The sequence below is a fragment of the Leucoraja erinacea genome, unplaced genomic scaffold (assembly GCF_028641065.1).
Source record: "Leucoraja erinacea ecotype New England unplaced genomic scaffold, Leri_hhj_1 Leri_212S, whole genome shotgun sequence".
NCBI classification, from domain to species: Eukaryota; Metazoa; Chordata; class Chondrichthyes; order Rajiformes; family Rajidae; genus Leucoraja; species Leucoraja erinaceus.
In genome coordinates this window covers 120,103-133,601 of record NW_026576113.1, presented here as the reverse complement: position 1 = coordinate 133,601, position 13,499 = coordinate 120,103, and the positions used below count along the sequence as shown (strand labels likewise).

At 46.0% G+C, this 13,499-nt stretch overlaps 1 protein-coding gene across 6 annotated transcripts in view; it reads left to right on the top strand.

Annotated features, from left to right (window-relative positions):
• The window catches only part of LOC129716336 (signaling lymphocytic activation molecule-like), a 41,514-nt gene extending 37,145 nt beyond the window's left edge, over positions 1-4,369 (top strand). For 3 of the 6 annotated variants that reach the window (XM_055666211.1, XM_055666208.1, XM_055666210.1), the window contains one exon: positions 2,204-4,369. In XM_055666211.1, the coding sequence (XP_055522186.1) occupies positions 2,204-2,288 (85 nt within the window). In that variant the 3' untranslated portion in view covers positions 2,289-4,369. The remainder of the gene's footprint in view (positions 1-2,203) is intronic. The other 3 variants (XM_055666212.1, XM_055666209.1, XR_008726623.1) reach the window with 2 other exon arrangements.
• The last annotated feature ends 9,130 nt before the right edge of the window (positions 4,370-13,499 follow it).

Sequence of the window (13,499 nt, the reverse complement as noted above, 5' to 3'; positions counted from 1 at the left end):
AAGCTGCCTTGCTGATGACTTCAATTTGTTTCTATAATTTCACCAGCATTTACTGGTTCGCCAACACTGTCTCAGTAAGGGTTGGCGTTGCAATTATGTCAATTGTCCACTTTTTCAAAATCTAAGTGGGATGATGCTATCTATTTACGTTTCTTCTTTTAAAAGCAATGCATTGCACAAGCCACGCTTCCTAATGTTGCCACTGGTTCCCTGACCAAGAACAGTCTTTGTTGAAAGCCAGCAAAAGAGTGACATGGGTAGCACAGCGGTAGAGTTGTTGCCTTACAGCACCAGAGATCCCGGTTCGATGCCGACAATGGGTGCTGTCTGCATAAAGTTGACATATTCTCCCTGTGACTGAATGGGTTTTATCCAGGTTCACACCTAGTTCTCCCATTATCCGGCCTCTTCTTCCCCGCCAATCCTGGTTTCTCCCCTTTTGATCTATATATATATATAACCATATAACCATTACAGCACGGAAACAGGCCATCTCGGCCCTTCTAGTCCGTGCCGAACACGTATTCTCCCCTAGTCCCATCTACCTGCACTCAGACCATAACCCTCTATTCCTTTCCCGTCCATATAACTATCCAATTTATTTTTTAAATGATAAAATCGAACCAGCCACCACCATCACTGAAAGTTCATTCCACACAGCTACCACTCTCTGAGTAAAGAAGTTCCCCCTCATGTTACCCCTAAACTTCTGTCCCTTAATTCTCAAGTCATGTCCTCTTGTTTGAATCTTCCCTACTCTCAGTGGGAAAAGCTTATCCACGTCAACTTTGTCTATCCCTCTCATCATTTTAAAGACCTCTATCAAGTCCCCCTTAACCTTCTGCACTCCAAAGAATAAAGCCCTAACTTGTTCAACCTTTCTCTGTAACTTAGTTGCTGAAACCCAGGCAACATTCTAGTAAATCTCCTCTGTACTCCAAATCTCCTCTATATCTCTAGCCTTTGTCCACCCAGTGTTTATTAGCCATCCCCGAGTGTTCTTGAGATGTTGGTGGCGAGCTTCCTTTAACTGCTAGAATCAAAGGTGGCCCCTTTGTGCTGTTGAGGAAGTAAGTGCAGGATTTAGACCCAGTAACGGTGGAAGAGGAGGGACATGTTTCCAGTTCAGCGCGATGAGCATCTTGGGAGGGAGCCTATAGATGACTCGCCTTTAACTCCCATCCAAGACCTGCTAGTCCATCGATGGCACTGGACAGAGAGATGCTTGGTGCAGCTGTCTCCTTGGCTTGTACTCGCTAGAATTTAGATGATTGAGGGGGGATCTTATAGAAACTTACAAAATTCTTAAGGGGTTGGACAGCTGAGATGCAGGAAGATTGTTCCCGATTTTGAGGAAGTCCAGAACAAGGGGTCACAGTTTAAGGATAAAGGGGAATTTTTTTAGGACTGAGATGTGAAAAACATTTTTCACACAGAGAATGGTGAATCTCTGGAATTCTCTGCCACAGAAGGTAGTTGAGGCCAGTTCATTGGCTATATTTAAGAGGGAGTTAGATGTGGCCCTTGTGGCTATAGGGATCAGGGGGTATGGAGAGAAGGCAGGTACAGGATACTGAGTTGGATGATCAGCCATGATCATATTGAATGGTGGTGCAGACTCGAAGGGCCGAATGGCCTACTCCTGCGCCTATTTTCTATGTTTCTATGGTAGTTGCTGTCTATAACTGTCAATAAACCTGAGAAAGCAGCCCTCCCCCAGCTAGTCCTCCAGCACAAAGCTTCAGTCATGATAGCGAACTCTGTATTACCGTAAAGTACTCTCCCTGCAGAGTTGAATCTATACAATTCCACAAGACAGAGATGACCATAACATTCAGAAGCCTGCAGCACTTGCTCTGCATGTCTTGTGGTACAAAGGCCACTAAAGCCATGATCATATTGAATGGCGGTGCAGGCTCGAAGGGTCGAATGGCCTACTCCTGCATCTATTTTCTATGTTTCTATACATGAGAAAATTCCTTCTATGTTACTTCAGAACACATCATCTCTTTCACCAGGCATTTCAGAATTTATAGCCGCACAAAACTCTATCTCCCAGTGCCAAGATCTCTCTTCATGTCTGTAAACTGCCTTATACTCTAAAACTATCCTCTGCACTATTCCCTGCACCATGCATTACAAGCCCGAGTCACATAAACACCAGATCTAAACACACGGTCCATTGACAATCTTTCCTTTCAAGCCACAGAGACATTTACGTGAACTGGATGCCAGTGGAGGAGAGCAAAATGGAAACGCACAGCTTACCACGATATACGATGAGATAAAATTCAACCCCAATCTGGACACTGCAGGGGCAAGACCGAATGAGGGAAAGGCGCTCTCTGCCCACCGTTTATCATCTGATACGTGAAATTTAACCCCCAGCTCGAATTACGCCTTGAATTGCACGTCTGCGTTTTGCGTTGAACTGCTTGCTGCAATACTAATAGCCGACCCGAATGGCTTGTTTGTTGGGGGCAGAGACCTGGAACTTGTTTACAACTAGATCATTGTTTACAAGGCCAAGGCAAATGGGAGACATTCAAGTAGGAAATGTTGGGAATACACAGCAAGACCATAATTTCTAAGGAGGGAACTCGGTGAAATAGAGACATGGAGGTGATGCCGTGGTTTCTGTCGTGGACTTTAACATCAAAGGAGCCTGCGATCCACTGCTGAGGATCGCCTGTGAAGGAGCTCCAACCACGAGGCCTGTGGACCTTAACACCATGAAGCCTGCGGTCTCCAGTAAGCAGAGGCCGACACGGGAGCAGCATGCCGTGGAGTGTTCCAATCCGTGCCGACCCCGGAGTTTCGATCATCCCGACGCGAGGGGTTCGGACATCAGACCGTCGGCAGTGGCGAGTGCGGAGGGTTCAACCCCGACCACGGGTGAAGAAAGGAGGAAGATGATTGCACTTTATTACCTTCCATCACAGTGAGGAATGTGGATTATGCTGTGGTGGATGATTATGTTCAATTTTATTTTATGTGACTGTGTGTATTGTTGCTTTTCACTTGGTATGGCTGTATTGGAAGAGGGAATTAGGATTTGGAAGAGGGAATTAGGAGCAACACTAGCAAGTTTGCGGCTGACACAAAGCTGGGTGGCAGTGCAAAATGTGAAGAGGATGTTAGGAGGTTGCAGGGTGACCGGGACAGGTTGAGTGAGTGGGCAGATGCGTGGCAGATGCAGTATAATATAGATAAATGTGAGGTTATCCACTTTGGCGGCAAAACCAAGGGGGCAGATTATTATCTCAATGGGGTTAGATTAGGTAAGGGGGAGGTGCAGCGAGACCTGGGCGTCCTTGTACACCGGTCACTGAAAGTTGGAGTGCAGGTACAGCAGGCAGTGAAGAAATTTATTGGAATGTTGGCCTTTATACAAGAGGATTTCAGTATAGGAGTAAAGATGTTCTTCTGCAGTTGTATAGGGCTCTGGTGAGACCACATCTAGAGTATTGTGTACAGTTTTGGTCTCCTAATTTGAGGAAGGACACCCTTGTGATTGAGGCAGTGCAGCGTAGGTTTACGAGATTGATCCCTGGGATTGAGGGACTGTCATATGAGGAAAGATTGAAAAGACTAGGCTTGTATTCACTGGAGTTTAGAAGGATGAGGGGGATTCTTATAGAAACATATAAAATTATAAAAGAACTGGACAAGCTAGATGCAGGAAAAAAAATATTCCCAATGTTGGGCGAGTCCAGAACGAGGGGCCACAGTCATAGAATAAAGGGGAGCATTTAAGATTGAGGTGAGAAAAAACTTTTTCACCCAGAGAGTTGTGAATTTATGGAATTCCCTGCCACAGAGGGCAGTGGAGGCCAAGTCACTGGATGGATTTAAGAGAGAGTTAGATAGAGCTCTAGGGGCTAGTGGAGTCACGGGATATGGGGAGAAGGCAGGCACGGGTTATTGATAGGGGACGATTAGCCATGATCACAATGAATGGCGGTGCTGGCTCGAAGGGCCGAATGGACTCCTCCTGCACCTATTTTCTATGTTTCTATGTAGAGTAACTCAAATATCACTGCACCTTAATTAGTGCATGTGACAATAAATGGGAACTTGAACTTGAATTCAAACTCAGTGGGCTGAAGGAATGGTTTCCATGCTGTATCTCCAAACTAAGGAGAGTAGGGGTAAAGGTAAAATCAGATGGGCCATGACCTTACTGAACACCGAGCAAGCAACAGCACCGTGAAGCAAACCACTGCTACAGATACGTCTTGTGGTTTTGTTGATTAAAAGCTGTCAACTGCTGTGTATTTCCACCATTTCCTGTTTGTTTCAGCTATCGTGCCTATGTGCATGAAGTTAGATTTTATTTAATTTTGAAGTAAACTTTATTTAAAACAAAGCGATTTAACTGTGCGAGGCTGTTTCGTTGCCAACCCAAATGTGTTCTCATTCTGTCAACAAAGCATTTTAGTTCAGTGTGGCTTTCAATAAAATGTGCCTCAGTCGATTGTACAAAGAGCACCCAGAAACAACACTGTTCTGGGAATTCTTCACGGTATACTGCTCTGGAGTGATGGAATACCAGTGGAACAACTACTCTGTAATTCAAGGCTGTGTCCATGAAGCTCTGGACTCGGAATAATAAGGCTCTGATTTAAACAAGTCAAGTCAAGTTTATTCGTCACATACACATACGAGATGTGCTGTGAAATGAAAAGTGACAAATGACACGTTCATTCAACCTTGCAACAATTCAATGATAATTTATTGTCACATGTAAAGTGAAATTCTTCATTTTTGCATACAATGCACAAAGTACCCAAAGAGTCGCCAAAACCCTTTAGATTCTAGAGTAGTTCCTCAGGACTGGAGGGTAGCTAATGTAACCCCACTTTTTAAAAAGGGAGGGAGAGAGAAAACAGGGAATTACAGACCAGTTAGTCTAACATCGGTGGTGGGGAAAATTCTGGAGTCAGTTATTAAAGATGGGATAGCAGCACATTTGGAAAGTGGTGAAGTCATTGGACAAAGTCAGCATGGATTTATGAAAGGTAAATCACGTCCGACGAATCTGATGGAATTTTTCAAGGATGTAACTAGTAGATTGGATAAGGGAGAACGAGTGGATGTGTTAAATCTGGACTCTCAGAAGGCTTTCGACAAGGTCCCACATAAGAGATTAGTATACAAACTTAAAGCACATGGTATTGGGGGTTCAGTATTGATGTGGATAGAGAACTGGCTGGCAGACAGGAAGCAAAGAGTAGGAGCAAACGGGTCCTTTTCAGAATGGCAGGCAGTGACTAGTGGGGTACCGCAAGGCTCAGTGCTGGGACCCCAGCTATTCACAATATACATTAATGATCTGGATGAGGGAATTGAATGCAACATCTCCAAGTTTGCAGATGACACAAAGCTAGGGGGCAGTGTTAGCTGTGAGGAGGATGCTAGGAGGCTGCAAGGTGACTTGGATAGGTTGGGTGAGTGGGCAAATGCATGGCAGATGCAGTATAATGTGGATAAATGTGAGGTTATCCACTTTGGTGGCAAAGCAGGAAGTAGACTATTATCTGAATGGTGGCCGATTAGGAAAAGGGGAGATGTAACGAGACCTGGGTGTCATGGTACACCAGTCATTGAAAGTAGACATGCAGGTGCAGCAGGCAGTGAAGAAAGCAAATGGTATGTTAGCATTCATAGCAAAACGATTTAAGCATAGCAGCAGGGAGGTTCTACTGCAGTTGTACAGGGTCTTGGTGAGACCACACCTGGAGTATTGCGTACAGTTTTGGTCTAAACTGAGGAAAGACATTCTTGCCATAGAGGGAGTACAGAGAAGGTTCACCAGACTGATTCCTGGGATGGCAGGACTTTCATATGAAGAAAGACTGGACAGACTCGGCTTGTACACGCTGTAATTCAGAAGATTGAGGGTGAATCTTACACAAACTTACAAAATTCTTAAGGCGTTGGACAGGCTAGATGAAGGAAGACTATTCCCGATGTTGGGGAAGTCCAGAACTAGGGGTCACAGTTTAAGGATTAGAGGGAAGTCTTTTAGGACCGAGATGAGAAAATCATTTTTTACACAGAGAGTGGTGAATCTGTGGAATTCTCTGCCACAGAAGGTAGTTGAGGCCAGTTCATTGGCTATTTTTAAGAGGGAGTTGGATGTGGCCCTTGTGGCTAAAGGGATCAGGGGGTATGAAGAGAAGGCAGGGATGGGATACTGAGTTGGATGATCAGCCATGATCATATCGAATGGTGGTGCAGAAGGTAGTTGAGGCCTATCCTGCATCTATTTTCTATGTTTCTATGTATCTGGTGCCGACAAAGTACTCACTACAGTCCTGACCAACGTGCTTTGTTCTCTGCGGCTTCCCCTCCGACTTTGATCCGATTTGAGTTTCAAGTTGACTAAGTATCAAATAACATTGTATTCTTTACTGTTTAATTACTCTGCTGGACCACCAGAGGTACTCATGAATGGTATGAATTGCTTAAAAAGCAGACGAAACAAACATTTTCCTCGCTATATTTGACAATAATAAACCAATCCACCTCTCCCAATCTGCATTTAAACCATGACGCCTGGCCTTCTAACTTTTCCATTCGAGAGGCATAGATAGGGTTGACAGTCAGAGCCTGTTACACTTGGTGAAAATGCCAAAGACTAGAGGGTGTAAGGTGAGAGGGGCAAAGTTTAAAGTAGATGTGCAGGACAATTGTTTTTAAATATACACAGAGGGTGGCGAGTGCGTGGAATGCGCTGTCAGGGGTGGTGGTGTAGGCAGATACAATTGTGGCATTGAGACTTTTGGATAGGCACATCGATATGTAGGGAATTCATGTATATGAACCAACTGCAGGCAATGGAGATTGGGTTAACTTGGCATCATATTAGACATGGACACTGTGGGCTGAAGGGCCTGTTCCTGTGCTGCATTGTTCTCTGCGCCATCTGTCCCCACTGATGCTGCCTGGCCTGTTGAATAGATCATTTTTGTTCAGAGATACATCATGGAAACAGGTTCTTCGGCCCAATGAGTGCATCGATCGCCCTTGCACTAGTTCTATGTCCTACACACACGGGGCAATTTACAGAAGCCAATTAATCTACAAATCTGCATGTATTTGGAATATGGGTGAAACCGGAGCACCCAGAGAAAACCCACGCGGTCACATGGAGAAACATACAAACACCATACAGACAGCACCCGTGGTCGGGTCAAACCCGGATCTCTGCCGCTGTGAGGCAGCCGTTCTTGAATACTTCCAGCATTATCTGTTTTATTGTGTGATTTACAACATCTGCTTTTTACTGCCAAGCAAATGCGACAATTCAGTCAGCCACGTTAATTTGACTAGATTTGCATTTCATTTGTACTGTCAACATTACTATCAAACCAAGTACACAAACAGCCGAAGACCCGGGTTCCATCCCGACTACTGGTGGTGTCTGTACAGACTTTGTACATTCACCCCGTGTTCGCGTGGGGTTTCTCCGCGACCTTTAGTTTGCTCCCATTCTTCAAAAACGTACTGGTTTGCAGGTTAATTGGATTGGAATAAGCGTAAATTGTCCCTCGTGTGTGTGTAGGAGAGTGTTAATGTACGGAGATCGCTGATCGATGCGGACTCAGTGGGCCAAAGGGCCTGTTTCTGCGTTACATTTCTAAACTCAACTAAACTAATAGTGACAATGCACGCATTTGGTATGAACACTGAACTCTCCAAATTTATGGAACCTCTAACCCCTTTCACCTCCGCAACTCCCCTCTATCCTCCGCCCTCCACCCACCCACCTACCCCCAATTCATTTATACTCAATCTGCACCAAGGAATGAATTATTTTCTTCATGAAAAGTGTTCCAGGTTTGTTCATAACATTAGCAATCCGTGGGACTGAATTCAAGTAAAATTAGCTAAGAAGAGAGATCAACTAAAAACCTCCCCAGACAGGAATCAGTAGGAGAGCAGGTAACGGAGAATAGATTACTAGCATTCAGGCTTTTCTCCAAGACTAGTGCATGGAGTTATTCAGTATAGTTACGTCCTTGAACTGAGAATCGGGACTTTAAATAAATTCTACATTAACCCCACTTTATTCTGCACCTCCTATCATTCAAACTCTACAGTAACTTAGAGTAGACAATTAACCTACAGACTCACACATTTCAGTGAAATGGGAGTCAGGTGGGGGGGGGGGGGGGGGGGGGGGGGGGGGAGGCGGTAAAAAGAAACAGGAGCACTGAAACAAAACCAAATACAAAAGGTAGACACAAAAAGGCGGAGTAACTCAGCGGATCAGGCAGCATCTCCGGAGAAAAGGAATAGGTGGCGTTTCAGTATCTTTGGTTGGTACTGACTTACGGGTGTGTAAGAGGAAAGGATTAGTCACGTAGAATTAATACCTATTTAGAAGATTCTTAAAAAGCTGCTTAAAAAAAGGTATTTTTGTTTAAAAATAAATTGGGGGGGGGGGGGGGGGGGGAAGGGGGTTGGAAGTGACCAAAGCATAAATTTGAGCTGTATCTGCAAATATTTAGTTCTAGTGATCTATGTTGGACCTTTCATTATGCTTGTGCCAAGTACTTTTCTTTCATGAAGACTGGAGCTCCACCAGGGGATGATGTTAACCACACGGAGATTTCATTCGTTTTAGGGTTTTAGAAACCTCGCCGCTCTTCCTATGCATACGTGGTGCAGCCACATGGTTTAAAGAATTAGTCATTTGAAGCCTAACCAGCTCTATGTAGTATGATGGAAATAGCCATAGAAATCGATGAGACTCTATTGAGTAAACGTTTCCAGGTCTGTGCAAGAGGGCAGCATCGTGCGCAGCTAGACAAAAGTGCTGGAGAAACTGAGCGAGTGCAGCAGCATCTAGGGGTCGCAGCTTGCAGAGCGAATGTTTCTTAACTCCAATGATCTACTTTTCATTCTGACCTTCTGTACTTGGTGTAGGAAGGAACTGCAGATGTTGGTTTAACCCGAAGGTCGACGCAAAAAGTTGGAGTAACTCAGCATGTCGGGCAGCATGTCAAATCAAGTCAAGTCAAGTCAAATCAAGTCAAGTCAAGTCAAGTTTATTTGTCACATACACATACGAAATGTGCAGTGAAATGAAAGTGGCAATGCTCGCGGACTTTTGAGCAAAAGACAAACAACCAAACAAGCAAACAAACTATAAACACAATCATAACACACATATACCTTTACATAATAAATAATGGAAGGAAAAAAACGTTCAGTAGAGTTAGTCCCTGGTGAGATAGGCGTTTACAGTCCGAATGGCCTCTGGGAAGAAACTCCTTCTCAACCTCTCCGTTCTCACCGCATGGCAACGGAGGCGTTTGCCTGACCGTAGCAGCTGGAACAGTCCGTTGCAGGGGTGGAAGGGGTCTCTCATGATATTGTTGGCTCTGAAGTTGCATCTCCTGATGTATAGTTCCTGCAGGGGGGGGGGGGCAAGTGAAGTTCCCATAGTGCGTTCGGCCGAGCCTCCTTTTCCTTGGGAGAGCAATTCCCAAACCAGATGATAATGTTCCCGGACAAGATGCTTTACACCATATCCGGAGACCTCTATAATCTTTGGTACCAACCCACATTATCTTTCCTAAAAGGGCAATGCATCTACCTTCTTATTATGGGGCCAAGCCATTATTGATTCGGAGAGACACTATGCACGCTACAAGTAATCTGACTTGGGTTTTTTTTAGAGACACTGTGCCGAAACAGGCCCTTTCCCCCACCGATCACGCACCAACCAGCAATCCCTGCACACTAACACTATCCTGCACACAATAGTGACAATTTACACTTATACCAAGCTAATTGACCTATAAACCTGGACGTCTATGGAGTGTGGGAGGAAACCGAAGATCTCGGGAAAAACGCGGTCACATTGGCAGAGTGGGGACCCGTTATTTCTTACTCAAGTCAAGTCAAGTCAAGTTTATTTGTCACATACACATACGAGATGTGTAGTGAAATGAAAGTGGCAATGCTCGCGGACTTTTGTGCAAAAGACAAACAACAAAACACCCAAACAAATATAAACACAATCATAACACACATATTCTTTTACATAATAAATAATGGAAGGAAAAACGTTCTGTAGAGTTAGTCCCTGGTGAGATAGGCGTTTACAGTCCGAATTGCCTCTGGGAAGAAACTCCTTCTCAACCTCTCTGTTCTCACCGCATGGCAACGGAGCCGTTTGCCTGACCGTAGCAGCTGGAACAGTCCGTTGCAGGGGTGGAAGGGGTCTCCCATGATATTGTTGGCTCTGGAGTTGCACCTCCTGTTGTATAGTGCCTGCAGGGGGGCTAGTGAAGCTCCCATAGTGCGTTCGGCCGAACGCACTAATCTCTGCAGAGCCTTCTTGTCCTTGGCAGAGCAATTCCCAAACCAGATGGTAATGTTCCTGGACAAGGTGCTTTCCACCGCCGCTGCGTAGAAGCACTGGAGGATCCTCGGAGACACTCTGAATTTCCTCAATTGCCTGAGGTGGTAAAGGCGCTGCCTTGCCTTACTCATGAGTGCTGAGGCGTGTGATGCCCATGTCATATCCTCAGAGACGTGGACTCCCAGATATTTAAAACAGTTCACCCTATCCACAGGATCCCCATTTATCCTCAATGGAGTGTACGTCCTCGGATGATGTGCCCTCCTAAAGTCCATGATCAGCTCCTTCGTTTTTTTGATGTTCAAGAGGAGGCTGTTATCCTGGCACCAGAGTGCTAGATCAGCCACCTCCTCCCGGTAGGCCTTCTCGGCGTTGTCTGAGATCAGGTCCACCACCACAGTGTCATCAGCAAACTTAATTATTGAATTGGAGCTGAACCTAGCGACACAGTCATGTGTGTACAGGGAGTACATTAGGGGGCTGAGGACTCTGTTTCCCGTCTACCAACCAGCCCTCTATCCATGTCAATACCCTACTCCCAATACCATGTGGTCTAATTTTGCACACTAATCTCTTGTGTGGGATCGGAATGGAACTGGAACACAAGCGAACTATTTAAAATTAACCATGCTGGACATTCATATATCAGGGCAGCACGGTTGCTCAGCGGTAGATTTGCTACTCACAGCGCCAGACACGCGGGTTCGATCCTGACTACGGGTGCTGTTTGTATGGAGTTTGTAAGTTCTCCCCGTGAGCTGCGTGGGTTTTCTCCGGGCGTTCCAGTTTCCTCCCACACTCCAAAGACCTACAGGTTTGTTGGATAATTGGATTGGTATAATTGTAACTTAACCCCTAGTGTGTTGGATGATGCTAGTGTACGAGGGGTCGCTTGTCGGCGCGGACTCAGTGGGCCGAACGGCATGTGTTCGCGTTATATCTCTAAACTAAATTTCCAATGAAATGAAATTCAGACTGCGATTCGTGAAGCAAGTCTGCATGTAATCAGAGAAAATTATGTGGTAATTAAATAGCAATTAGACGCCCCATTCGTTTTAGATGAAATACTGGCAATTAGAGTGAAATTTAAGCAGGGAGGGGGTTTTGCGGGGCAGGATGGTAACAGATTTAAACAGTTAAAATCCCGATAATTCAGAATGTTATTTGGGACACGAGTCATACAGCATGGAAACAGGCCCTTCGGCCCAACTTGCCCACACTGATCAACATGCCCCATCTGCACTAGACACACCTTCTTGCGTTTGCCCCCTATACTCAGTCTGAAGAAGGGTCTCGACCCGAAACATCACCCATCCCTTCTATCCAGAGATGCTGCCTGTTACTCACTGAGTTACTCCAACATTTCATGTCCCTCTAAACCAATCCTATCCATGTACATGTCTAAATGTTCCTTAAAATGTTCCTTAAACTTTGCAATCGTACCTTTGGAGGTACAGCGCGGCAAGAGGCCCACCGAGTCTGCACCGACCAGCGATCCCCGCACACGCGGGGCAATTTGCATTTATACCAAGCCAGTTAACCTACAAACCTGTACGTCTTCTGAGTGTGGGAGGAAATCCACGCGGCCACGGGGAGAACGTACAAACTCGGTACAGACAGCACCCGTGGTGGGGATTTGCATAAGACGTTGGTGAGTCCGCATTTAGAGAATCGCGTTCAGTTCTGGCCACCATGTTATACAAAATATATTATCAATCTAGAAAAGGTACAGAGAAGATTTACACGGATGTTGCCAGGACTAGAGGGTGTGAGCTACAGGGAGAGGTTGAGCAGGCTGGGTCTCTATTCCTTGGAGCACAGGAGGATGAGGAGTGATCTTATAGAGGTGTATAAAATCATGAGAGTAATAGATCGGGTCGATGCACAGAGTCGCTTGCCCAGAGTAGGTGAATCGAGGACCAGAGGACACAGGTCTAAGGAGAAGGGGGAAAGATTTAATAGAAATCTGAGGAGTAACTTTATCACATTAAGGGCGGTAGATCTTTGGGAATAGCTGTCATACAGCCGTGCGAAAATGACACGGGGAAAGGGTTCAATAGGAATCTGGGGAGTAACTTTTTCACACAAAGGATGGTGGATGTATGGAACAAGCTGCCGGGGGAGGCAGTTGAGGTTGGGACAACCGCAACGTTTAAGAAACATTTGGACAGGTACGTGATGGGATAGGTTTAAAGGGATATGGGCCAAACGCAGGCAGGTAGGACATATTGGCCGGTGTGGGCAAGTTGTGGGCAAGTTGGGACGAAGGGCTTGTTTCCCCACTGGGTGACTATGACTCTTTGACAATCTCCTTTGAACTTTGCTCCTCTGAATGAAAAGCTGGGCCCTCGAATCCTTGACATTTCCACCCTGGAAAAATGGTTCTGACTGTCCACCCCCTCTATGCCTATCATAATGTTGCATACTTCGATCGGGTCTGGTCGAATGTAGAGCGATGGACACGATTTAGTAGCGAGGACGGTGGGTGAAGGCTACGCTTTGTCTCACGAAACCGCAGCGAGAGCATGAGACCTGCACACCTGCATGAGAACTGCACACTTGCCAGCGAGACTCACAACTAGAGAGTCAAAGATAGGTCATCTACCCACAGACAGCCCACGGGCTTAGCTTAATGCAAGTTGGTGACTTGGTCAGAGGTGAAATGCCTGTGAGAGTGGGCGACCGGCCGGCGCCCGCACCTTCCCCATACACCGCCAAGCCCAGTGTCACACGGCATCGGCCTGAATGTGAGACATCTGTTGTTTCCTCCCCAAATTGACTGCAGCCGTGCAGGCGGCCATTTGGCCCACAGGGCCGCTGCTGGCCCGTGGGGTGATGGAATCAATTAGTCGCTCTACGCGCCCCCAATCTCTGGGGCGCGGGAGTTTCCCGAAACGAGAAGATGATAATGAGAACACAACGTGCGGGAGGAACTCAGCTGGTCAGGCAGCATCGCTGGAGAACATGGATAGATGAGCTGCAGCGGTAGAGTTGCTGCCTTACAGCGCCAGAGACTCTGGTTCCTGTGTGGAGACAGCGGATTCGGCCTGTGTGGAGTTTGTACCTTCTCTCTGTGACCGCGCGGGTTTTCTCCGGGTTTTCCGGTTTTCCTCCCACA